General features: G+C 42.7%; 1 protein-coding gene across 1 annotated transcript in view; it reads right to left on the bottom strand.

Annotated features, from left to right (window-relative positions):
- Positions 1 to 206: 206 nt before the first annotated feature.
- Positions 207 to 27,539, bottom strand: part of MAB21L3 (mab-21 like 3) — a 37,704-nt gene continuing 10,371 nt past the window's right edge. Inside the window, exons 4-7 of the mRNA XM_044452442.1 lie at positions 21,888 to 22,179; positions 16,624 to 16,805; positions 14,304 to 14,498; positions 207 to 440 (exon numbers count right to left, since the gene is read on the bottom strand). Of these exons, the coding sequence (XP_044308377.1) occupies positions 207 to 440; positions 14,304 to 14,498; positions 16,624 to 16,805; positions 21,888 to 22,179 (903 nt within the window). The remainder of the gene's footprint in view (positions 441 to 14,303; positions 14,499 to 16,623; positions 16,806 to 21,887; positions 22,180 to 27,539) is intronic.

Genomic DNA, 27,539 nt, shown 5'->3' with positions numbered 1-27,539 from the left:
CCTGAAAGGGACTAGAGCCAAGCAAAGAGGTGTGACCTAGATGCATGCATCGTAGGGAGGCAGAGAACAAAAGAACCTGTTCCCACATGCTGTCTCTTTGCCTCTATGGTATATTTGCTGTCTGTTTGCCTCCTGGTCATCATCTGAAGGGATAACTGCATGGAAGAGGGGAGAGCCTGCCTCAGAAACCTTCTCTTCCACACATCTCAGTCTAGGGGAATCATCGGATTCTCTAAGAAGACAGCCAGTTTGCCTGCCACCGTGTCCAGGTCATTGGTGTTGGCGTACTTCAGCAAGTTGGTGCCCTGGATGAAGAAGTGCTTCAGGAAGTGCTGGCTCACACATTTGTGCAACTTTCTGACTATCCGTAGGAAGCCTGTGTAGAAACAGCACCAATCTTTGGAGTGGGGGTACTTCTCACAGGTCCAAAAAAGCACCATCTAGAAAAAAAATACAGAAACAACTGAGCACAGTGGACTAAAATTCACCACAGGAAATGCTGGACATATTGAACAGTATAGCTTTCCCAGGACACCAAAATATTGTTCAGTGGCACTCAGTGGTGCTTGCTGACGGAGTGGGGAATATAGGAAGCTCTGGCAAGGATAGCAGGTCACATGGTCTAGAAAACCTGTTGTTTTCTCTACCTCTGACTGGAGCTTTTAAATCAGGTGTATCTTAGAGACGCTACAATGGGCAGTGGGTCACAGGAACACAGCCTCCATAGCAGCTAGCAGTGGGGAGAGGGGGTGACTTGATCTAGCTGCTAGAGGGGGAAAGGAGCAAAGTCCACCTTTCTTTACTCAGCCACCTTTTAGAAATAGAAGGGCTTTGCTGAGCAGACAATTGTACTGGCCTCTGCCCTTGCACTGCCTTGAAACTGTGGGATTCTGCTCTGGACACACACAAAACATTTGTGTTCCACACCTGTTTCACCCAAGGTTGTGCTAGACTCCCCTCCAAGCCCCTTCCAAGTGATAGGGGGCTACAGTGGTGGAATAAAATGTGAGTATCTGGAGACATGAAAAAAATCTCCCCAACTTGGGAAGCCTCAAACTACCCTATGTGGCTCATGGGAAGAGGGGCTTTAACATGTTTGCATCTATGCATTTATTTATTTATTTAAAACATTTTTCTGCCACCCCCATCGCAACAAAGCCTCGGGGCGGCTTACAACTAAAACAAAAATATACAAAATTATACAAAAACAAAAATATTAAAACCCGGTGCATCTCGGCTTAAAATTTTTTAAAATCCTACACAATAAATTAACACTTAAAATAAGTTTTAAATAAAAAGGTCTTAGCCTGGTGCCGAAAAACAAATAACGATGGCGCCAGGCGGACCTCTCTGGGGAGCACATTCCATAGGCGGGGCCCCACCGCAGAGAAGGCCCTCCTCTGGGTACTCACCCTCCTAATATCATTCACAGAGGGTTCCCGGAGAAGGGCATCTGTTGCTGATCTCAAGGGGCGGGAGGGCATATATGGATGCAAGCGTTCCTTTAGATACCCAGGGCCCAAGCTGTTGAGGGCTTTATAGGTCATAACCAACACCTTGAATTGGGCCCGGACTTCAATCGGGAGCCAGTGGAGCTGACAGAGAACTGGGGTTATATGAGAACAACGCCCAGTCCTCATCAGCAGCCTGGCAGTTCTATTCTGCACCAATTGAAGTATCCGGACCGACTTCAAGGGTAGCCCCACGTAGAGCATGTTGCAGAAATCTAATCGGGAAGTTACCAACGCGTGTGTCACTGTCACCAGGCAATCATTCTCCAGGAAGGGACGCAGCTGATGGATCAGTCGAAGCTGAAGGAAAGCGCTCCTCACCACCACTGTCACCTGGGCTTCTAAAGACAGCTCAGGGTCGAGGAGCACTCCTAAGCTGCGAAACCTGTCCCTCAGAGGGAGTGCGACCCCATTTAGGACAAGGCCCAAGTCCCCCACCCCAAAGCCTAAACCACCCACCAACAGGACCTCCGTCTTGTCTGGATTGAGCTTCAGTTTACTGGCCCTCATCCAGCCCATTACCTCGGCCAGGCACCGGTTCAGCACAGCCACTGCCTCACCTGGATTGGTGGAAAATGAGAGGTAGAGCTGGGTATCATCAGCGTACTGATGATTCCACAGCCCACACCTCCTGATGACCTCTGCCAGCGGTTTCATGTAGATGTTGAATAGCAAGGGGGACAAAATGGACCCCTGTGGTACTCCATGGCAAAGCTGCCATGGCACAGAGCCATATCCCCCAGCACCACCTTCTGGAATCGGCCGTTGAAATCTAGCAAGCAAGGGGCTGCTAGTAACTAAATTGGCTAATTAATATTTCTATTAAAGTGACAGAAAATATGTTCTATGCAATGCTCCACTGAAATCTACCTTTACTTTAATTTACATGCTGTTTTAAGCACCACTTGGGACTTTTCTGCATTTGAAAATGGAGTAATGAGAGCCGGAGTGATCTAGCAGTTAAAAGTGCTGGACTGGGACAGGCAGGTTGCTTACCTGTAACTGTGGTTCTTCAAGTGGTCATCTATGCATTCACACATATGGGTGCTGCATCTGTGCAGTGCCTGTATTCGGGAAGATTCTCTCAGCTAGTAACATTTTTGGTGGGAACTCTGCTCCCCCACCCCTCATATAAGTGGGCGGGGTCCCCACTCCATTGCCAGTCTAGCTGGAGACCAGTCATTCACCCCAACTGGTACCAACATGATAAAGCAATAATACATGATAGACATGACCGAAACAGATTGTATCACATGAATTCATTCACCGACACTGATGTGGGGCCAGTGGGTGGGCTGTGTGAATGCAGAGATGACCACTTGAAGAATGACAGTGACGGGTAAGCAACCTGTCTTTCTTCATTGTCGTCGCTGTGCATCACACATAAGGGTGACCAGCAAGCTTACTGAACTCGGAGGTGGGATGGTGTTGCCATTGAAGGACAGTCAAAAGGACGGAACAGCCAAAAGAGCAGTCCATTTTAGCCTTTATGTCAAGATAGTAAAGTCTGATAAAGGTGCAGCTTTGCATAAGTCTTGTACAGGTAAGCCTGCATGTACGGCTGATGAGGTGGACACAGCTCTGGTCGAATGGCCTTTTGGAAGGATTGGCAAGTCCAATTTAGCAAGTTGGTATGAAAGCTGTATGGTTACAACTATGCATTTTGTCAAGCGTTTCCGTGTCATATTCAGAGTAAACAGTCGCTTGGCTTTCTGGAATGGTTCGGTTCGAAATCAGTAAAAGTCAAGTGTTCGTTTGACATCAAGACTGTGGAGTGATTGTTCAATTGGTGTTGATGGTGCTGGGAAATATGCCGGTAACACGATATCTTGGTTAAGATGGAATGTTGTTGCCACCTTTGGGAGGAAGGTTGGGTCCATACAGAGGACCACCTTTTCCTTATGGCAATTCAAATATGGAGGGGTCAACCCAAAGGTCGCATAGTTCACTTGCCTTCCTAGCTGAAGTTATAGCCACCAGGAAGGCTGTTTTCCATGACAGCAACCTTAAATCAGTGGAGACTAATGGTTAGAGGGGAGGTTTTGTTAAGGACTACTGACAGGACTACTGACAGACCCCATGTCGGTTCAATCAATTTGATCGGAGGGTGTTGCTTTTGGAGTGCTTGTAGGAACCGACATGTTAGTGGGTGTGAGAACAAGGACAAACCCTCTATATGTCCTCTATGGTACAATATATGAAGTATACCTTGATGGACAAGAGTTTCAAGCCCCCTTGATACAGCGAAAGAAGGAACTGTAGAATATTCTTGATGGTTGCAGATTCTGGCAAGAAGTTGTTACTGATTGCAAAGTATGTGAAGCATTTCCATTTTGAGCCATACTGTCGTTGAGGATTTGGGTGTAGGGCTAAATGTAAAATGCATTGAATGTCTGGATGCAGGGTTGTCGGTACCAAACACAACATTGGTACCAAGGTTAGTGCGTTAGCCATGCTGTTAATTTCAGTGTGTGCAAGTCTGGATGTCAGATCCTGCTCTGTTGTTGAGTGAGCACATCTGGAATTTCTGGCAGGTGAATATACATCCCTTGGGAAAGCTGAAGCAGAGTTGAAAACCAGGCCTGGGTGAGGCCACCACGGAGTGATCAGTATGCTGGTGGTGTTGTCCCATCCAATATTCATTAGCGACCTCATTATTAATGGTATTGGAGGAAATGCATAAAATGGGGTGCTGTTGTGATGGACTCTGAAATGGGAGATGAAGTTGAAGTCAATCCCCAAATGGGAGAGGTGAGTTTGACAAAGGACTGGTTCATGCAGCCATCAGCGCTGGCATTTGTCCATATCAACACGCTACCTGGTACCGAGGCATGTCGGTATGGCAAGAACGGCTTGGTCTCCATTGGAAAGACTGGAGCCCCATGGGGTATTCCCGTAGCACAGGTTGGAAGGGGTCAACGGCAGGGCCACTGGAACCGCATCCTTCACCTGATAACATCTATAATGTTATCCTGTTCTGCATCCATTTGCTGTTGGATGTTGATTCCTAAGGAGGTTGAAAAGCGGACCTGTAGTTTGGAGAAGCGTCCCATTCTCTCTCCAGTTATTCTGGGCCCTGAGTCAAGACCATAAAGTCAGGTGAGGTAGATGCCTGCTCTGTATCTTCTGAATCTGATTCAGAGAGGTGAGCCATGCTCAAGGATGAAGAACGTGCCATTCATCATTACTCCATTGCTTGAGCTGTGGTAGTTGTTTCTTCCTGAGATGTGGATGGTATGTCTGCCGGCGTGGAGGAAGTGGTGGATAAGGGAATCCATAGGGTGGGAGGTATTCCCACGGATATCCATGTCCATAGGCTGCGAATGGAGGAGGCAGTATTGGCTCCTTCCATACTGAGGGAACTCAGGTTTGAATGGAGGAGGTGCTCTTCAGAACAAATCTGGTGATAGATGCCCATACAAAGTTGGAGTAGGAGGGTGTATCAGCTCCTGGTGCTCTTGAACTGTGTGTAGCGATCAGTCAGATGGTACCGGGGAGTGCATGGGAGACTCCCAAATCTCTCCCTCCGAGATGGAAGTTCTAACTGTCCGTTCTGGTGCTTGAGTCTCAGCAGGGCTGAAGCAAGGCTGTGGAGAGGGTCTCGGCGACAGGCTCAGCATGCAGCAAGGAGATGGTCTTGGTGTCATCCATGATGAAGGAGGACAGAATGAAGGCTTCTCAGTATCTTCATGCCCTGTTCCATTTCAGATTGGTATGGAACTTCCTTCTGTGGTGAATGAGAATGCCATTTCTTTTTCTTGTCTGTCTTCTCCTTTCTGGTACGCTTTTCTTTAGCAGTTCCTTTGGTCTCAAGGTGCTTCCTTTTCTCCTTGTGCTTTTTAGGAGGTTGAGACCATCCTGAGTGCTCTTTGGCAGACTTAGCATTCTCACCATGTTCAGCATGTGGAGGGACACTTCCTTTGGCTGCTGAAGGGCTGGCAGACTGGGCCACAGCAGTTTCTCTCATTGCAATCAAGGCTCTATCTCAGAGTTCCTTCTTGAGGCGGTTTGTGCGGTTCTTCCAAGCCTTTTTAGTGAAGGTTTGGCAATGGACACATTTGTCCGTGCAATTTCCTTCACTCAGACAGAGTAGGCAGAGTGAATGCATGTCTGTAGACAGCACTTTCGCTCCTTGCTGGGCACACCTTCTAAAACCAGAACAATGCACCATCAAGGGAGAATAAGAAAGTATAGGGTAGAAAGAAAAAGACAATAGACTTTTTTTTTGAAAAAAATATTTTTTGGAGCAGATAAAGGGAAGGGTTTGTGAATGAGGGTTTTGAGGTTGTGGAAGGTTTGAGGTTGAGGAAGAGAGGATTTAAAAGAAGGTTTAAAGTTTTAAGGATTAGGTAAGGAAGAAGAAGTTTGTGAGGGAAATCAAAAGTAATGAGAGGACCTGAGGCACAGGAAATGGTGGTTGAAAGTGGACTGGTGATGGTACAGGGACTCTGCCCATTTATACAGGGAGGGGGTGTAGTGGAGTTCCCACCAAAAATATTACAAGCTGAGAGACTCTTCCTGAATACAGGCACTGTGCAGGCACAGCACCTATATGTATGATGCACAGAGACCACGATGAAGAATTTCTTGGCAGACCTGGGTTCTAGTCCCCACTCAGGCATGGAGCTCACTGGGAGACTTTGGGCCAGTTACAGACTCTCGGCCCAGCCTGCCTCACAAGGTTGTTTTTGTGAGAAGATAGAGAAAAGGAAGAGAATTATGTAAGTTGTCTTTAGTTCCCTGAAAGGAAAAAAGACAGGATATAAATAAATAAAGAAGCAAACAAGTATTTAACTGTACTATAGGGAGAGAGAGAGAAGGCAGTTTTGCCCTATCTAATTCCAAATGTGCATAAAACTCATATTAGTTAAAAACATGTTTGAGAACAAATCTAAATTTAAATCTAAATCTATCAGTTTGAAATTTACCCCAGTTGGTCCTAAGAAATTGATAGTTTTGTATACAATTCATCTATATATGTCTTAGTCCAAAATCCCTGTTTTCCCATCAAAGGCCACTTTTTAAAGAGAGGCAGAGTTTTGACAGCTAGCTAATCAAACTGTCAAAATTAATTTTCTCTAGAAAAATTAGAGAAAATTTTAAACTCTTCAAGACACCAAAAGGTTTGAGGCAAGATGCAAATGTGTACTCTAGTAGAAACTAAAAAGGGGGGAAAGATGAGGATCAAGCAGTGAAGGTGGATATAACACCCCCAACAACCTTTTTGTAACTAAAGATGACTTGTACCTTTGCTTTTTTTTTCACAGTTCATCTTCTTACACCTGTCATGGAAAATGAAAAAAAATGTATTTGGAGCCTCTTCCGAACAAAGTCCAAGTGCCTGCTAACCATTGTCAGAAGCCACCCCTGGAGATTGTCCCAGCCAAGGCTTTAAGAGGCCGCAGTTGTACAGCTCTTGAAGTTCACAGTTACATAAAACTGCACTAAGAAAACTTTTAAAAAATGATTGATACAATTAAGTTAAGAGTTAAGAAGAAGAGGAAGAAAGCAGCATTTATTTTTTTTAGATATGGAAAAAGCCTTTGACAGTGTGGCTTGGTCTTTTTTTTTTTTAATGAAAACACTTCAATATCTAGATTGTGCTCCAAGCTTTCTGAATTGGATTGAGGCAATTTATACTAGACAACAGGCTAAGATTTTAATTAATGGCATATTAACCAATAGCTTTCAAATAGAGAAGGGAACACGCCAAGGATGTCCTCTATCACCTCTTTTATTTATCCTTGTATTGGAAAATTTAGCACAGACAAAACCAAAAATCATAAGAAAATTTGTAACAAAGCAGGAAGAGGAGATTTTTATAAAAATTCAGGATGTGAAATAACTTCAAACCCAGTCAAATATTTAGGGATAAATGTCACAGGACATAATGACACACTATTTGAAGACAGTTAACAAGTAACTTGGTCAAAGATCCAAAAAGATACCAATTGCAATATCAGGAAAAGTTCTTCAAGATTGGCAAAGACAATAAATATTTTTATTTAGCATTGCAAGAAGTTGAGGATCAGATTAAAAATTCTTCAGGATGAAAAGGAGAGAGGAGGCTCTGCAATACTTAATCTGAAGTTATACTCTTATGTAGCGGGTCTGGTCGATATCACAGAATGGATTATAAATGCAAATGATAGGCAAGTGAAGTTCGAAACCGCTGATCTTGAAGATGGAATACATAATCTTCTGTGGGTTAAGCAGTCATTTAAGAAGGTCTTGATATCAAACAATAATCACGTGCTAAGGCATGGCCTAATAAAAATTTGGTACTCCAGGAGGAAAAAAATTAGTCCTCCAATCTCCCATCTGATGTCCCTGGTTGAAGCATATGGAAAAAAACTTAAGGAGAAATAATGATATTGTAAATTACCAAGATGCTATTGATCAGTTAGGATGAGTGAAATCTTGGCAACAACTAAAAGACAATGGGAAAAATATACAGTGCCTTTTATATAGAAACATAGAAACAGAGTGAGTCGGAAGGGGCCTCCTGGGCAATCTAGTCTCCAGCCAGCTCCACTCATGACATGCCTCCATGTGCATATCCAGCCTATCCTTGAACACCCTCACTGATGGGGCCGCAACAACCTCCTGTAGAAGCCCATTCCATACCCCAGGGGTCCTAACTGTCAGAGAGTACTTCCTGGCATCCAAATTGAACCTTACTTCCCTGCAAAGCTGCAAAGCTCAGGGAATCCGTTTTATCAACTGATTTAAAGGTTGCAAGAAAATCTACAATTAGAGGCATTTTGAGAGACTTGACAGATTTTGAAGAGCAGCACAATGATCATCTACTGGGAAGACTTTACAGATTGTTATTACAGCATGATACTGAAAACCATCAAGATAAGAAATGTATCACAATCTGGAAGTAGAATCTTGGAGAAGAAATATCAGCATGCCAGTGGGAAGCTCTTTGGAAGAAAGATATTAAATTTACTGCGAGTTAAGCATTAAGAGAAAATTGGTATAAGATGTTTTATCGGTGGTTCTTGTTGTAGTTGCTAGTCGTGAAGTCACATCCAAACCATCGCAACTCCATGGACAACATTCCTCCAGGCCTTTCTGTCCTCCACCATCCCCCAGAGTCCACTTAAGCTCACACCAACTGCTTCAGTGACTCCATCTAGCCACTTCATCCTCTGTTGTCCCCTTCTTTTGCGGTCAATCGTTCCCAGAATCAGGATTGATTCTCCAATGGGTTGTTCCTTCTCATTGGGTGGCCAAAGAATTTGAGTTTCATCTTCATATCTGGCCTTCTAAAGAGCAGTCAAGGTTGATTTCCTTTAAGATTGACTGGTCAGATCTCCTTGCAGTCCAAGGGACTCTCAGGAGTCTTCTCCAGAACCACAATTCAAAGGCCTCAGTTCTTCGGCGCTCAGCCTTCCTTATGGTCCAGCTTTCACAGCCATACATTGCAACTGGAAAAACCATAGCCTTTACTATACACACTTTTGTTAGCAGGGTGATGTCTCTAGAATACTGTCAAGATTTTCTATAGCAAGCGTCTTTTAATTTCTTGGCTGCAGTCACTGTCTGCGGTGATCTTGGAGCCCAGGAAAATAAAATCTTTCACTACCTCCATTTCTTCCCCATCTATTTGCCAGGAAGTGATAGGACCGGATGCCATGATCTTAGTTTTCTTAATGTTGAGTTTCAAGCCAACTTTTGTACTCTCCTCTTTCACCAGCATCAAGAGGCTCCTTAGTTCCTGCTCACTTTATGTCAATCATCTGCATATCTGAGGTTGTTGATATTTCTCCCAGCAATCTTAATTCCAACTTGTGATTCATCTAGCCCAGCATTTTGCATGATGTGCTCTACATATAAGTTAAATAGGCAGGGCGATAGTATACAGCCTTGCCGTACTCCTTTCCCAATTTTGAACCACTCTGTACTTCCATGTCCAGTTCTCACTGTTGCTTCTTGACACGCATACAGGTTTCTCAAGAGACAAATAAGATCGTCTGGTACTTCTGTCTCTTTAAGAACTTGCCACAATTTGGCGTGATCCACACAATCAAAGGCTTTAGCGTAGTAGATGTTTTCTGGAACTCCTTAGCTTTCTGCCTGATCCAGAGTATGCTGGCAATTTGATCTCTAGTTCCTCTGCCTCTTCAAAACCCTGCTTGTACTTCTGGTAGTTCTCGGTCCACATACTGCTGGAGCCTAACTTGTAGGATTTTGAGCATAACTTTGCTAGCATGTGAGATGAGTGAAATGGTGTGGTAGTTGGAACATTCTTTGGCATTGCCCTTCTTTGGGATGGGAATGTAAACTGACCTTTTCCAATCCTGTGGCCACTGCTGAGTTTTCCAAACTTGCTGGCATATTGAGTGTAGCACTTTTACTGCATCGTCTTTTAGGATTTTGAATAGCTCAGCTGGAATACTGTCTCCTCCACTAGCTTTTGTTGCTCAGACCCCCGCAAGGCCCATTTCACTTCACATTCTAGGATTCCGGCTCAAGGTCAGCAACCACACCATCATGGTTATCAGGGATGTTAAGATCATTCTTGCATAGTTCGTCTGTGTAAACTTGCCACCTCTTCTTAATCTCTTCTGCCTCTGTTAGGTCCCTGCCATTTTTGCCCCTTATCATGCCCATCTTTGCATGAAATGCTCCCTTCATATCTCCAATTTTCTTGAAGAGATCTCTAGAATTTCCTATTCTATTGTATTCTTCAATTTCTTTACAATGATCATTTAAGAAGTCATTCTTATCTCTTCTAGCTATTCTCTGGAATTCTGCATTCAATTGGGTGTATCTTTCTCTTTCTCCCTTGCCTTTCGCTTCCCTTCTTTCCTCAGCTATTTGTAAAGTTTCCTCAGACAGCCATTTTACTTTCTTGCATTTCTTTTTCTTTGGGATGGTTTTAGTTGCTACCTCTTGTACAATGTTGTGAACCATTGTCCGTAGTGCTTTTCCCTACTTTTTTCAATTTAAGCCTAAATTTTGCAACCAGAAGCTCATGATCTGAGCCACAGTCAACTCCTGGTCTAGGTTTTACTGACTGTATAGAGCTTCTCCATCTTTGGCTGCAGAGCACATAGTCAATCTGATTTCTGTGTTGACCATCTGGTGATGTCCATGTGTAGAGTTGTCATTTCGGTTGTTGGAAAAGAGTGTTTTCTATGACCAGCGTATTCACTTGACAAAATTCTGTCAGCCTTTGCCCTGTATCATTTTGTACTCCAAAGTCAAACTTGCCTGTTATTCCAGTTATCTTTTGGCTTTCTACTTTAGCATTCCAATCCCCCATGATGATATGGATATCAATTTTTGGTGTTATTTCTAGAAGGTGTTGTAGGACTTCATAGAACTGGTCAACTTCAGCCTCTTCAGCATCAGTGGTTGGGGCACAGACCTGCACTACTGTGATGTTGAATGGTCTGCCTTGGATTCAAACTGAGATCATTCTGTCATTTTGGAGACTGTATCCCAGGACTTCTTTTCCTACTGTTTTACTGACTATGATGGCTACCCATTCCTGTCCATTTTAGTTCACTCATTCCCAAGATGTCAATGTTCTGTCTTGTCATCTCAAGTTTGATCACGTCCAGCTTGCCTTGATTCATAGATCTTACATTCCAGATTCCTATCTTTGCAGCAAATCTTTGCAGCATCGGACTCTCCTTTCACCACCAGATACATCTGCAACTGAGTGTCCTTTTGGCTTTGACCCAGTCACTTCATTCTTTCTGGTGCTACTAGTACTAGCCCTCTGCTCTTCCCCAGTAGCACATTGGACACCTTCCAACCTGAGGGGCTCATCTTCTGGCATCATATTTCTTTGCCTGTTGATACTGCCCATGGGGTTTTCATGGCAAGGATACTGGAGTGGGTTGCCATTTCCTTCTCCAGTGGATCACGTTTTGTCAGAGCTCTCTGCTATGACCTGTCCGTCTTTGGTGGCCCTGCACAGCTCATAGCTTCATTGCGCTACTCAAGCCCCTCCTCCATGGTTCGGCAGTGATCTATGAAGGGGTTATCAGTGGTACATTACTCCAAAAGATATTGAAAAATAGATAAGAATTATAATGGAAAATGCTGGAAATGTAACAAGTTGGATGGGACTTTCTACCATATGTGGTGGACCTGTGAAATAATGAAAAGGTTTTGGAAACATGCGGAAATCCAGAAAATCTTTAAAATGAACTTTCCCATGAGTCCCAGGAATATGCGTTTGACTGTAATGCCAGAGACCTTTTCAAAGAATATGTTAGAGTTATTTAAGTATATGACAACTGCAGCAAGAATCACAATTGCTTCTAAATGGAAATCACCAGAGCCCCCAACAATGGAAGAATGGAAAAATAGACCAGCTGAATAGACCAGCTGTGATGGCTAAGTTAACTAACTATGTAGACAAAAGTCTGTTAGATGAATTTAATGATAAATGGAAATTTTATTATGCTCAGCATGATTAATGGGATCTGAGGGGAGTTTAGAAAAGGAAAAAGGAAAAAGCAGTAGAGGATTTGACGGAACTGGAAGAGTTGCTGTTGTACAGATTAATGATTTCTTTCTTGTTAAACTCTCATAGAGCACCGAATGACCAGAAGATAGATTTAGGGGACTTAATGTATAGGTGGTATATCTATGGAATTCCCTTGGCAACTGTTCACTTTGTTCATTTTAGCTTGTTTTGTTCATTTTAGTTTGTTCTGTTTCACATTCTTTGTGTGTGTGTGTGTGTGTGTGTGTGTGTGTGTGTATGTACTTGTTTATGTTAAGAAAATAAAAATTTTCAAAAAAATTTCTCTCTTTTCTTTTAAAGTTGGCCAATTCTGGGTATTCCTCCGAGGTATTCCTAGGGGACTTTGAAGGGAATGTTCATAGCTGTCCTAATGGGGATAATGAAACCTGGCTTAAGAACTTGTTTTTGTGATTTCCGGGAAAAAATGTTTAAAGGGGGAAAAAGCCACAATGAGTCCGAAATGGCTCATGGCACGTGCAGGGGGGAAACCAGTGCTATTTGCTTCCAAGTGCCTCTTGAGCACTTTGGATATGGCTGGCACTGGTGTTCACTAAGTAGCCCCTGGCAAGTGCAGCAAGGGTTTCCCATACCCATGAAGGGTCAATCCTCTGGGTTTGGATTTCACCACACACAGTAAACACACAGATAAAACAATATTAAAAACAACCTTTGGATTTTTGGGGTAATTTGTTACCTGTGCACAAGTCACCCTGTGGAAACCTGTGTGGTTTTGTACAATTCAAAAACTCATCATGGGTTAGCAATGGGTAGCAATCCATTCTGGGTTGTTGTGCCATGCAAACCCAGTCTCTGCCTGAAGGCATCTGCTGTGCCCTTCCTAGAATACACCAGCCACATGTCTTGAGAGAGCTTCACTGTGATGGTATGAGAGGGGCAGAAACTGAACCACCTCAGAGAAGGTGTTGTAGATCAAGATTTCTAGCTCCCTCAGTGACATCATCAAAAAAATTAAGGGACTCAGAAGAACCTCCAAAGGCCCAAGTTTATTATCATTAAATTACATTGCATTTCTCTCCTACCTTTTCTGTCCTGTGAAGAATCTAAGGTGACCTAAATAGCTCCATTTTATCCTCACAATAACAGCCCTGTAAGTTAGGGTAAAAGTGAGTGATTTGCACAAAAACTCACAGTGAGCTTCATGGCAAGTGGGGATTAGATCCCAGATCCCCAGGTCTCCAGTCTAACCCTCTAACCACCACCCCACACTGCACCTCAGGAAAAATGTAGGAGCCATCATGAATGCCTAAGCAATGCAGCTGGATGCCCCCTGCTCCTGTAGCATGGCCATTACCACGCAGGACAAAGCTGTTTCCATAGGAGACAGAAAGACTCCACAGTGTTTGTGTTCTTCCACCAGACTGCTCTGTTCTCTGTCCCAGAGAGTGTCTTGTCTGTTTTCAGCCCTTACAAGTTCTGTTGCTGAGACTGGTATTTCCTGACATTTGGGCTGTAGGCCAAACTTCACACTGTGTAGGGGAGTTCATGCATGACATATAGCTGGGGCCCAATATGGCTCTGTTGAAAGTATTCAGTGCAGGCACAATTACTTCTGTTAACTTAAGGTTTTTAAAATTGCATCTTATTTCAAAAAGCTGAATAGGTAGAATGCGTAAGTTCAGTATATGCTCTGTTAAATTATCAGTGTGATCCGGGCTGTTGCAGTGCCTGGAGTGCTGAATTCTGGCCACAGAGGCCCAGGTTCTATTTCTTGCTTAGGGAGCTTGACTGGTCAAGTCATTTAGTATATGCTGCCACCCAGGATTACTGAATATAAAGTGAGGCTCTTCTACCCTGAGCTTCTTGGCAGAAAGAGGTGAATTTAAAACAACCACCCACATTTTAAAAGTCTTTCTGCTTTTACTGTGTGTATCATCAATGCTATGAAATGTGACCATTGTAAATCAGGTAGTGTGCAGAGCCTGTGAATAAAAAAGTCCAATTTGGCAGAACTGAGTGGATTCTAGGAACTATTTTATTTGGTGGTTCCCAACACAAGCTTTAAGGCAGAAGATCCCAGGCTCAGTCCCAGTCAAACTGATCTTCAGTTAACAGGTCTGAGAAAGGTCTTTGCCCAAGACTGGGGACAGCAGCTGAGGGAAGCAGGCTAGGTAGCCCCAAGATGGACCAAAGGTCTGACTGAGCATTAGACATCTCCATGTGCTCCCTGCTGTCAATCCAGCTGCTTGCAAGGAGCAAGTCCTCCAGAACAGGAGCTCCTGAGCTGCAGGTCTTTCTCTCCCCTCTCCAGCTTCCCTGTTCTTCTTGGCAGTATGTACCTGCAGGTGGAAGGATGTGAGGATGGGCTTACTTCCTGCACACCAGATATCTTCCTTCATTTGCCTTACCACCCGGAAACACTTCATGCGGCAACCGCCATCTTCATCAAGTCCCTCCATCAATATGCGCTCCGCTCGTGAGAAGCTCAGGTGCCAGTGGTAATTGGATGAGGCCAAGAGATCAAAGCCAAAAGACTGTAGAAAGAAGTAGAAAAGGTCATGGAAGGAAGGCTGGAAAATGATAACTGAAGATGTTCCAATCAGTGTGGCATCAGAGAGAAGCCAGACATTGGCGCAGGACTGCATTAATATAATCAATTAACTTACTTGACCTTATTCTCAAGGGACAAGGGAGAGTGTGAATAGTCCAAAAATGGACAATGCTAACTTAAAAGGAACTCATACATGTTTGGTTTATTGTCCTTAGAATACATCTAGAAGATATGCTCAACAAGCAAGGATTTATGCGAGTGTCCAGTGGAGAGTTCCATACATATCTGGAGAGGGATCCAGAAATTACCATGTCTCCTCTTAGCTTATTCATTGGTCTGCTGGTGGAGACAGAAGAACATTGGGCATGCTTAGTGGTTGCAAAGGTAAATATGGAAGAAGACATCATCTCCACCCTTGACAACAATAAGTTAAGTGAAACCTGGGAGTGGCCATCTCCTCAGAACTAATAGCAGCTAATGGGATGGTGCCATCCCTAAAGTTCCATGAGCTGGGAACATTTGCCATCTCTCCCGCAAAGTGGACGGTTTAAAATCTGTGTATGACTCACATGTTGCATTCCACTTGACAGATCATAGAATAGTTGAGTTGGAAGGGACCTATAAGGCCACTGAGTCCAACCCGATGCTCAATGAAGGACCCCAAGCTAAAGCATCCCTGGCAGATGGCTGTCCAATTGCCTCTTGAATGCCTCTAGTGTGGGAAGGTCCACAAATTCCCTAGGTAATTGGTCCCACTGTTGTACTACTTTAAAAGTCAGGAAGTCCTTCCTGATATTCAGCCAGAATCTGGCTTTCTGCAATTTAAGCCCTTCATTTCATGTCCCGCACTCTGAGATGTCTGAGAAGAGATCCTGGTCTGCCTCTGTGTGGCAGCCTTTTAAATATTTGAAAAGTGCTATCATAACTCTCCTCATTCTTCTCTTCTCAAGCCTAACATGCCCAGTTCTTTCTATCTCTCCACACAGGGCTTCGTTTCCAGTCTCCTGATCATGTTTCTTGCCCTCCTCTGAACATTTATTTATTTATTTATTTAAACATTTCTATGCCGCCCCTTGCCGAAGCCTCGGGGCGGCTCACAACATCAAATAAAATACACAATAAATTAAAACAATAACAATTAAAATATATACTTTTTCCAGTTTGTCTGCATCATTAAACTGTGGTGCCCAGAACTGGACACAATACTCAAGGTGGGGGCTAAGTGGTGACAAAGACAGGGGAACCAGTGTCCCACATGATTTGCAGGGTGTTCAAGGGTAGGCTGGACATGCACATACTAGGCATGTTATAAGTGGAGCTGGCTGGAGCCAGGGGGTCAGATTAGATGGCCTGGGAGACCCCTTCTGGCTTGCTCTGTTTCTATGTTTTTACATTTCTATTACTTTTTTTAATGAAGCCCAGTTCAACATTTGCCCTTTTTTTGCAAGTCATATCACGTTTGCTCATACCCAGCCTGTGATGTATAACAATTCTAAGATCATTCTCACTTGTAGTATTGTTGAGCCTAGTGTCATCTATCTTGTAACTGTGCATTGGTTCCTTTTTCCTAGGAGCAGAAATTGGCATTTGTCTGTATTGAATTTCTTGCTGTTGTTTTCAGCCCAGTGCTCCGGCCTATCAAGATCACCTTGAAACTTGTGTTCCAGCATATCAGCCATCCCACCCAGTGTTAAGTCCTCTGCAGATGGGATAATCCTTCCTAGCACTTCCTCATCCAAATCATTAATAAAATGTTGACGAACACGTGACCCAGGATTGAGCCCTGCGTTACGTTACCCTACTCATTACCTCTCTGGGAAGGTGCCAAAGAGCAGGACTCTCTGTGTGCAGTTTTGTAGCCAACTATGTTTCTCCTGATAGTCCCCAGAATGTCATGGAGCACTTTGTCAAAAGCTTTGCTGATGTGCTGCTTGGCCCCACCCTTTCACCTCTTCTCTTTCATGTTGGGAAGAAATCAGCAGGATGGCAATCTCTGACATGGGGTAAATCAAACTGAGTTGCCTAAATTTCCCAGTGTGTGTTTCTCCACATATTTCTTTTTGCAAAATCCTAAACTCACATTCTCTGAATACCAGCTCGCCTGGTACCTTAACACACTGCACTTTTTCCTGGCAAGGCCAGTGCCTGAAGCATCGGGGCCACTTGCTTTTCCGAGGCCAACAAGTTGGGATCTCAATCGTTGGAGCCAGCTCAACCTCCACCTGGAAACTGGCTGTTTCGATGGCAACACGAACCACTGAGCTGAAGCCTTCTAAAATGCTGACTTTGTCTGGGGAAGGGACATCAAGAGAATAATGTCATCAGGGGGTGGTCTACAGCAGAAGCACAGCAAATTATAGCAGAGCTATATTTTAAGGTGGTTTCTAGCAATGGCACCAAAATAAAAAAGACAGATTGCTTACCTGTAGCTGCAGTTCTTCAGGGGGTCATTTGTGCATGCACAGATATGGGCTCTGTGCCTGTGTGGAGTCTCACTTTAAGAAACTTCCATGACTGAGGTCCTTACCCTTTCCTTCAGTGTCCTTACAATCCTTCCTTGTGGCCCTAGGACCAAAAGGATCTTCAATATTGACACTGGCTCTAAAAATGGATGAGGCTACTACTCCATGGATAGAGTGAAGAATTCCCTCACTGTCAGAGCAGTACAATAAAGAACCCTACTAGCTGGGGGAGTTGTGGGCTCTCCCTCACTAGAGACATTCAAGAACTTCTGGAAAGTCCTCTGAGCAGGGTGGTATAACTTAGTGTCCTTCAATAGCAGGGGGTTGGACCCAATGTCCTGGCCCATTTCAACTCTATAATTCGAAGATGGGAGGACAGAGAATTGGTAGGTACCACACCAACAATAAAGCGAAGGTAACATTGGTGTGTGTCCTCTGTTGCAGTATGAAAGTGTGGATCTCTCAAATTTATGGAAGCAGACCAGTCTCCTTTATGTGACAATGGAAATATTGATGATAAAGTATTTATATGAAAATTTCTAGGAGTAACAGAAGAGTTAACAACCTGAATGTCCAGGGATGATCAAATTCCTCCATTCTTTTCAGGTACTGTGGAGGACTTGGGAGTAGGAACCCCACCATATTTGCTAAGGTGGGAGGCAGGGAACATAGTACCCTCTGTGTGGACCCTTTGAGTCCTTATAATCCAAAGTCAAGTCAGGCAAATGTTTGGTGCTACAAATTATTTCTAAAGAGTGAAGGATGCCTAACTGATCTTGTAGCCTTGATGGATGATACTGAGGGCCCTGGAATCAGCTCTCAGGCATGGAGAAAAGAAGGCGGACAAGAGCCAAAGATGAAGTTGCAAGAAGGATGAATGAGATGGGGATAATAAAAAAAAAATATTGGATTTGGGTTTCTTGCAGCTGGAACAGTACTGGGAAGCTAGATACTGAAGAAAAAATATGGAGGGTATGTATTAGTAAAAAGGGGGCCCCTGCTCACTTGTGATGAAAAGATAGTGGAGAGATGAGACCATTTATGCTGCTTATAATGGGGAAATGTGGTTCAGTCTCATTTTCATGGTCATAGTTTTGCCTTTTGGACTGTGCCCATGCACTCGTTGGTTTTAGAGTTGAAAAGTTTGTCACTGTCAAATGGTACACCCTATATGACAGAGCAGGCCTGCAATGACCCAGCAGGCTTCAGCCATGCATCTCTTCTCCATGCCACTGCTCTGAGCATCACTTTGGCATCATGGCCACCTGATGTTAAGTAACATTAATTTGCTGTCAACAAGGGTGAGACACTTCCACCTTATTTGCTCTTGCCAGTTCCCTCTAATGCACTGGCAAGTAGTCACAGAGAGATCCATCTTGTCCCACAAGAAAAGCTGAGAACATGTCATGGCCACCTGATAATTAGAGACACAGAGGAGGAATCTCAGCAGATCCAAGTGATATGTCTTCCTGATTTACTGGTGCTGAGTGTGCTCATTGAGACTTTTCTAGAAAAGTGCATCCGGTAAATGAAAGGAAGCTCCTGCAAGGCTGCCATAACTGCAATTGAGGAGGCACTGAGGGAACAAGTAGGAACTCACCCGGCATGTGCATGTTATGGTGGTGAGTGGGAGCTGCCAAAAGTTCCTCCGCTATAGGAGTTTTTCAAAGTGAGCCTTTGGTACAGGCACAGAGCCCATATATGTGATGCACAGACACTATGGAGAATAACGCTCTGTTCCATATCAACAGTACTTTGGGGTCAATTAAGATCCAGCAATCCATAAGATGAGTCTGAATAATAATCTGTGTACCCTAAAACTGCACAGCAACATAAAATGTAACAAAGTGCATAGAAGGGCCATCCTGCAAACTGAATGTCCACAATTAACTAGATAAATCAATTAATGAGCTGGCAGTGAGAAGATCAGAAAACTATCATGTCAAGCATGTGCTCTTCACTCCAAGTTCCTAAAGAAGACTTGAAGTTATGTAGTGACTGCCCTTTTGGAGCCATTACTCAAGACAGAAGCAGAACAAGATACTGAGCAACTCTTACCATATGAAAATATGGCTTGCCCAAAGGTTCATGAGCACTGAAGTCCATGGTACACAAATGACCAGTAGTCAGCTGCAACTATTTTTATTTATACATACTGAAATACTGGGGCACAAATCAAATGTGTGCTAAGTTCGTATGAGCAGCTTTCCCCACCCACTTTCCTGAAGCAATTCATCTCCATTCTGTTCTGGGTCAGAAGCAAGCGGCATAAGGAGAGACGAGGTATAAATGAATAGCCAGTTTGAGCATGGGTGTGCTGGGAAGGGATGCAAGTGGATGGACTCAGGAGCATGTGTGAGAGGGAAATACATTTGGCACCTTTTCTGCAGGGTGGCCAAACACTCAGCATGGTATTTTAAAAGTACTGAAATATGTGGCCAGCACATTCGTTTCTCAAGTGATTGCTATGTGGATAACCTTACATCCTTGTCATATTTGCAAGCAAAATCTTCAAGGCTGCAAGCAGTGGAATGGTTGCCATATTGCCTTGAGTCTTCCTTCTGACCCATATGGTATGAAGCCCCATTTCTTTCTGTGTCCACAGCATCACCCTCTGTTTTCTGATCTCCGCACTCCAGTCTTCCAATCCAGTCTTCTTTCCCCTTCAACCTCTCTTTGCCACATTTCTTCTTCTCCTAATTCAGTTCACCAGAAACCAGACAAAAGGTGCATGCCCTGACATTTCAATCTTATACATAAATAGTCATTTATTATATTTGACCAGGTAAGATGGTGACATAAATTTCTTGTCATTCCTTGCCATTTTTAAATTTTCAGCCTTTAAAATGTTATTAAGACCATTTTCTCTCCCACTTATCTGGATTTTGGCTTCGTTTGTTTTTGATAAACAGTGTGGCATGTGTTAGTTTTGTAATCGCTTGAAGACTGAAAGGAGTCCCATAGTTAAGAGAATTAGGGGATTTTAGGGAGTGTTCAGCCAGGGCAGCTTCTAAATCTAAGACCAGTGTCAGACTTTCACCAACCCCACTGCAGCCACCTCCTGGAAAGAGTTCTACTACAGGGATGGTGGGGTGGGAAGATGAGACTGTCACTTTGCTGAAGAATATGTCACTATAGTTATCTTAAGCGGTCCAAGAAGAAAGAACAGCACATTTCAATTAATCTACTACAAGGATCTGTGCATTCTACTGGCAGTTGTTCTAAGATAATAGAAACCAGAATCACAAATTTGGAAGTTATATTGCACATCAGCCTGCAATGTCTGTTTCCCACTATACAATCTCTGCTCATTTTTCACTTTTGGAAGCCTCCTTTTGGAGGGTCAGTTTGAGGGCTTGCCTGAACTTGCCTGAGCAACCCTGGAGGTAAGGCTGATAGAACAGGTGGATTTGGTCCTGCATAAAACTTTGGAACCTCCATAGAGTTTTTATCTTGATATTGAACATGCTTACCCTATTTCTGCTCCCGCTGAGGGAATGAGAGCAAGATGTGCTAATGTTAAGCTCCAGCATGTATCAACTAAAGAATACCTCCCTCTCTGCAGCCAGGTAGAAGAGAGTGCTCCAGGATCTTAACTAAGAAAGGAATAATTAACTGGAATACTCCATCAATGGACAGTTTCATTATCATCTATATTGAAGGGGGTCATGGATTTAGGCTACACTTCATATGGCGAAAGTTGATGCTTCTAGTACAACGGGCACTAAAATGTTGTTTTGATTCAGGCTTAATTGAACTGGCTAATCATTGAGGTGTGATGCTGCTCATGCTTCTGTTCTTCATGTGTTTTGGCAATTTGAAATGGCAGCTTCCTTTTGGAAGGAGGTAATAATTTGGATAAATCTTGTGATGAAAAGTTCTTAAATGTTCAAGGACATGCAAGTTCTTGCAATTTAACACAAGGTCAATGTAAATGGATTTTCTACACCCTTCAATAGCTAAAAGACTAATATTATGATTGCAAAGTTAGAAGGCCACCTGCATAATATAGTGGGTAGAGGATTTAACCAAACTTCCATTTTTCCAATCAAACTTCCAATGGGAGGTTTTTAGGTATAAGCTGCAAATGGATATATGTATGGTCATTTGGTGTGCCTTTGTTGAAGTTCATGCATAATTATGTTTAATAAAGCCAGTATGTTGTTAGGTAACAACATATAGGGGTGCTATAGATCTCTTTGAATAAAATGTAATGTTTCATTTGTGATCTGTGTGTCTTTGTGCCTGACTGTCTGTCCATCCGTCCTTCCTTCCTTTTTTAATATAGTGGTATGTAGGGTTTTTTTGTACAGCATGCACACGCTCACACTTACAAATGTACAAACATTTCTATACCCTCCAATAGCCAAAGCTGTGTTGGTTGGATATTTATGCACATCCCATCCAATTTGACCCTCATTTGCAGCCATTTTACCATTCCATATTATTAAAAAAAAGTCCCCACAGCATTTTGGTGCAAGTGACTTAGGCCCTTATATGGCTACTAACTGGTAAGGGCACAGCATGCTAACCAGGATGAGTTTTTCACACAGTGTGACCTTGACAGTGTTCTTTGGCTTCAATGTGCAAATAACCCTATTTCTTCTGGTCTGACAGCTATTTTATGCTTCAGACACATAAATAACAGGGGCACGAGAATGAAATTTCTCCCTGCTTTCTCTCTTAGGGCTATGCCACTTAAATAGATAAATTTGTGATAGAACACTTGAATGATTGCCAAGGAATCTTTCAGGTGATCAAGGCTTGGTAGAAGGACAGTTGTATGAAGATCTATTGGGGGCAGGAGAAAGCTTCTGTGGATGTGGATAACTGGCTGAAAGCACTGAGTGGGAAAAGGGAAGTAGTGCCAAAAGAGAGAGTTCCTTTCACACCATCTCCAGTGAACTCACCCATGAGATTGCATGAGACAATTGATTTCTCCACAAGTTCTCGGAAGACGGCGAGGACTTTGGCAGGCACAAGGTCACCCTCAATGTTCACATCTTTGTCATGCCACTGTTGAAGACTCTTGGAAAACTGTTCCACTTCCAGCCACTGTTGCAGCTCCTCTGGGTCTCTGACAGGAGACAGGAGCTTTGCTCCATGTGCTGTGTAGTAACGCCAATGTCGTACCTGTCCCTCTTTGTATCCAGACAGGCCAAGCAATGGGATGGTGAAGAGGAACTGGCTTGATGTTAAGACCTAGATGAATTCAGAAAAGTTGGAACAGGAGAAGAGGGACATGGAATTCCACAAAGTTGCACTCCTGGAGATATGCAGGAAAGGTACAGCAGCATCCCAATACAAGTCCAGAAGACTGTGGGAAATTTGGGTGGAAAGTTTCAGTTTCCCACAGCTGGGCATATGTATAGCATAGCAGCATGTTCAAAGGACATGTGATGTTAATGAAGAAGGCTTAGCATAATTATTTTCATATTTTGGAGATGGGTGAATGTAGGGATGAATAGTAGCTTCCCTAAGATAAACCAAGTAAGGTCATGGCTTCTGTCTGAGGTAGGGACTTCCTGGCTCAGTTCAGTGCAATCCCAAACACATTGATTCAGAAGATAATATTTAGGGATCTGAACTTAGCTATCCTGTACATCCACTAACAGTGGAAATGAGCTACCATTACTGAATTACCTTCTCTTACTGTATTTTGTCTAGCTTCTATTTATATGCAAGAAAGCAACAAGTAAGGATGCATACTAATTCAAATGCTCAATAAGCAAATTGATCACTCAGACAATAACAGATACTGTCTAATGTAATGTGGGTGATGGATCCAAGAATCTTGCCTTTCTAAGTTATTTTTTGTATTTACATATGACTGTGATACATTTCCACATGCAAAATTAACTTTATAGGAAAATTTGTTGTTGTTGTTGCTAGTTGCGAAGTCGTGTTCAACCCAGCGCGACCCCATGGACAACATTCCTCCAGGCCTTCCTGTCCTCCACTATCCCCTGAAGTCCACTTAAGCTCACACCGACTGCTTCAGTGACTCCATCTAGCCACCTCATCCTCTGCCGTCCCCTTCTTCTTTTGCCATCTATTGTTCCAGCATTAGGTTCTTCTCCAGTGTGACCTCCCTTCTCATTAGGTGGCCAAAGTAATTGAGTTTCGTCTTCAGGATCTGGCCTTCTAAAGGGCAGTCAGGGTTGATCTCCTCTAAGACTGACTGGTTTGATCACCTTGCAGTCCAAGGGACTCACAGGAGTCTCCGCCAGCACCGCAATTCAAAGGCCTCAATTCTTCAGCACTCAGCCTTCCTTATGGTCCAGCTTTCACAGCCATACATTGCAACTGGGAAAACCATAGCCCTGACAATACGCACTCTTGTCAGCAGGGTGATGTCTCTGCTTGTTAATATGCTGTCTAGATTTGCCATAGCTTTCCTCCCCAGGAGCAAGCGTCTTTTAATTTTTTGGCTGCAGTCCCCATCAGCAGTGATCTTGGAGCCCAGGGAAACAAAATCTGTCACTACCTCCATTTCTTCCCCATTAATTTGCCAGGAAGTGAGAGGACCGGATATTACAGGAAAATACAGATTTGAAAATAGACTTTAATGGGCAGGCTTTTTTTTATCAGCTTGTTTGTCCTGAAGCTGGATTGTTGTTGGGACTTTTTGGCCATTTTCTGCTCTGCATGCTAAATGTAAATCACCAGCCATAGCTGCATGGCAATAAATGCAGTGGAAATATTTGTTAGACATCCAGGCTTGGTCATTTACAGCTTCAAAATCACCTGTGTGATTGGAAGTATTGACTGATGCTGAACATTTTGAGCAACCTACAATTCTTATCTACAAAAAACTATCAACAGTGAATAAATACGATACACTTAACCAAGAGCGGAATAATGAAATGATTAAATAGAGCACTCTGTCTTGCCCATTCGATGGACTGCTTCATTATCATCTATTTTGAAGCAGGTCATGGATTGTGGCTATGCTTAATTCAGCCAAAGTTGCTGTTCCAAGTACACTGGGCACCACAATGTTGTTCTGAACTGGGCTTAACTGAATTAGCTAATTTTTGGAGTTGTGATGCTGGTAATGCTTTTGTTCTTCATATGTTTTGGCAATATGCAATGGCAGCTTCCTTCTGGGAGGAGATAAATCTTGTGATGGAACGTTATTTAATATTCAAGGATACACATATTCTTTTGAATTATCTACTAGTCTCCTGGTATTTTCTTCTCTTAGATGCACAGTCTAATGTGGAAATAATTTTGAGAGTACCAAAAAAGCCAAGAGCAATGCTGCCAGAAGGCCATTAGGGTGGCGCCTGGCCAGGACACCCAAGGCGGGATGGGCAAAGCTGAGACACCAGACTAAGATGCATCCACACCTTTCGGGAGTAATGGTCACATTAGCAGAACAGAATTGAGATTTCAAATGGAAATCGCAAAGAAACTCCTGAAGGGCAGCTACTGAGCAGCAGCAGTAGCTGAAGGTAACAATTGGTGGAGGACCTTTCACAGGCAATAGCAGTGACACTCAAGCTAATTCTGGTTAGTGGTGTGCAGAAGAAGGCAATGGCAAACCACTTCTGAATGTTTTTTAGTCTGTAATCTATATGGTAAAACCATGTAAAATGAAACAAGAATAGTGCCAGAAGATGGGACTCCCAGGTTGGAAGGCACAGGGCCATCGCTAGCTCAAAGCCAAAAGGTTGACACGCACAGATGTGAAGACAAAGCCTGATGCTGCACAACACATACAATTGGAACATGGAACATGAAAAATATGAATTAAGGCAAACTGAAAACCATAAAGCAAGAAATGGAAAGGTTAAAATCACAGTACTTGATATTAGCAGACTAACGTGGAACTGAATGGGCCATTTTCAGTCAGACAACACAAAATGTTTTAATCTGGAAATGACAAACTTAGAAGAAATGAAGTGGTTCTAATATTGAGGCAAGACCTAGCACAGGCAATAAATACCTATAATATGAAGTCTGACCAAATCAATCAGTATTCTTGGAAACCTATCAACATAACAATCATTCGAGGCTACATTCCAGCAACAGATGCTGAAGAAACAGAAAACTTTTATGCAAGTGTCTAAAAGAACATTGATAACATACCAAAGAAGATATGCTATGGTGATCTGAATGCAAAAGCAGGAAACAAAACAAAACAAAACAAAATCAAAACTTGTGTAAGAATTTGGCCTAGGGGTCAGAAACAAAGGCGTAGAATAGCTCATAGAATTCTGTGAAGCCAAGAATTCTGTTCATTGTGAATATGCACTTCAGGCAACTGATTAGAAAACTGTACATATGGACACCACCAGATAGCCAATGCAGAAATCAAATAGACTATGTAATTGGAAACAGAAGATAAAGAAGCTATATTCTCACTTTCAAAACAAACCCAGGAGTAGATTCTAATATTGATGAACTATGAATATCAAAAATCAGAGTAAAGATGAAAAAGTTCACAAACAGAAGCAGAGTGCCAAAATACAATTTATATAACATTCCTGAGGAATTTCAAGTCCATAAAAAGATTTGCATTACTGACCTCAACTGACTGTGAAATCAGGAGAACTGTGGTCTGAAATCAAAGGCATTAACAGGAGAATGCAAAAAGATAATTCCTTTAGCAAAAAAGATAGAAAAAGTCTTGAAGAAACACACTTGCTGAGGAGGCAAAAAGTAAAAGGTGATTGAAAGAGGGTCCAAAACCTGAAAGCAACTTTTCAGCGGCTATCACATGGAGTCAAAAAGAACTGTTATAATGACCAGTGCAAAGAAATAGAAGAGAACAACAAGACAGGAAATGCAAGATTCCTCTTCCAGAAGATGCAAGAAATGGAAATTTAAACCTGGATTAGGAATGCTCAAAGACCAACAGGGGAACATACTATCTGACAAGGATAAAATAAAGAAAAGAAGGAACCAATACATGGAAGAAATATACAGAAGTGATCAAAGGATGACAAACTCCTTCAAAGAGAATCCTATGACAAAGAAACTGCAATATTAGAAAGTGAAAGTGCTTGGAAGGAATAAGGCACCCCGAGTAGAAAGGATACCAGTAGAATTACTTCAAGCTGGAGATACTGAATTGGTCCAAATACTACAAAGAAGGACAACAAATATGGAAAACAAAACTGCAGCCCACAAATTGGAAGCATGTCAATCCTCCAAGGAAATAGAGACTAAGGGATTTCCCACACAAAATGATGCTCAAGTTGTAACAGATTGCCACCCTATATGGACAGTGAAATGCCCATCACTCAAAGTGGATTCTGAAAATGAAGAAGCACTCAGGATCATATTGTAAATCTACATTGGCTACAGGAGCGCACCAAAAATTTTCCAAAGAAGGTATATATCTATGTTTTATAGACTACAGCAAAGCTCTGACTGTGTGGATCATGGGAAGCTATGTATGGTCCCGAAAGATATGGGTATGCCTCCTTACTGGATCGTCCTGATGCATAACCTGTATCATGGACAAGAAGCTATCATTGGAACAGAATATGAAGAAGCAGAATAGTGTCCTTTAATTGCCTTGTTTTTGTTTCTGTAATACACAATAGTTTTTAAAGGTTGCATTTATTATTATGCAAATATGTAAACATCTGGATACAGTAATAGTGATTAACATCATAGATTTTGGATTTATTTGTTTTTTACAGGGACCCGAACATGCTCCTATGGGAGGATATCTATGAGAGATACAGATTCTAAACCCTCTTCAAAGCCAACCCCAGTATTACAGTAGTGAAGTGAGAGCATTTCAGGACACAATGAATAATGAACAAATCCCTTTATCTTCCAGGAAAGGATATAACTAGTGAATTAGTTGCAAGTGCGGAAACCTGCTCTTGATCATTCTTCCATTTGAGCTTCACAGAGGAAGGCTGGCTCCAAAAGCACTCCCAAGCAGTTCCTGCACTGGGTGGGAATGTGATGACACTGCATTCAGGACAGGGCTTTCTACCAATTCATTAATATTAAAGCAACTAAGAGGAATTCCATCTTGACTGGATTAAATTTCAATTTATTCCCCGTTGATTAGCCTGTCAGTAGTTCAAAACAGAAATTCACAGATTACATTGCCAAGCCTAGTTCAGATGGGAAGGTGAAACAAAACTCCATGATCAACTCTTATTGACCTTGGACAATTCCAAAAACGAGCTTTAAGTCAGAGGAACAATTGTTGTACCTTCTAGAGCAGGGGTGTCCAACCTGTGGTCTGGGGCCTGCATGCAGCCCAGAAGGGCTATGAATGCGGCCCGACACAAAATCATAAACTTACTTAAAACATTATGAGATTTTTTTGTGATTTTTTTTGTAACTCAATTGCGAAGTTCTCCAGTGTGTACTTTGTAGACAGCAATGTTGTGTTAGAATGTCACATTAAATAAACATACCTATGCTCTCACTATTTGTACACATGAATGGCTTCACTTTTATGGCAGTCTTTGGCTTCCAGTGTGTTATCTTCCAAGCACAGACAGTCAAATTTACACCCTCAGAAATTACATGTACTCATGGTAACTAGGCAAGTGAAACGCAGCTATTATCAATCATCTTTCAAC

Source organism: Varanus komodoensis, unplaced genomic scaffold (assembly GCF_004798865.1).
Source record: "Varanus komodoensis strain SLA01 unplaced genomic scaffold, ASM479886v1 scaffold72, whole genome shotgun sequence".
NCBI lineage: Eukaryota > Metazoa > Chordata > Lepidosauria > Squamata > Varanidae > Varanus > Varanus komodoensis.
This window is presented reverse-complemented; position numbering and strand designations above follow the sequence as displayed.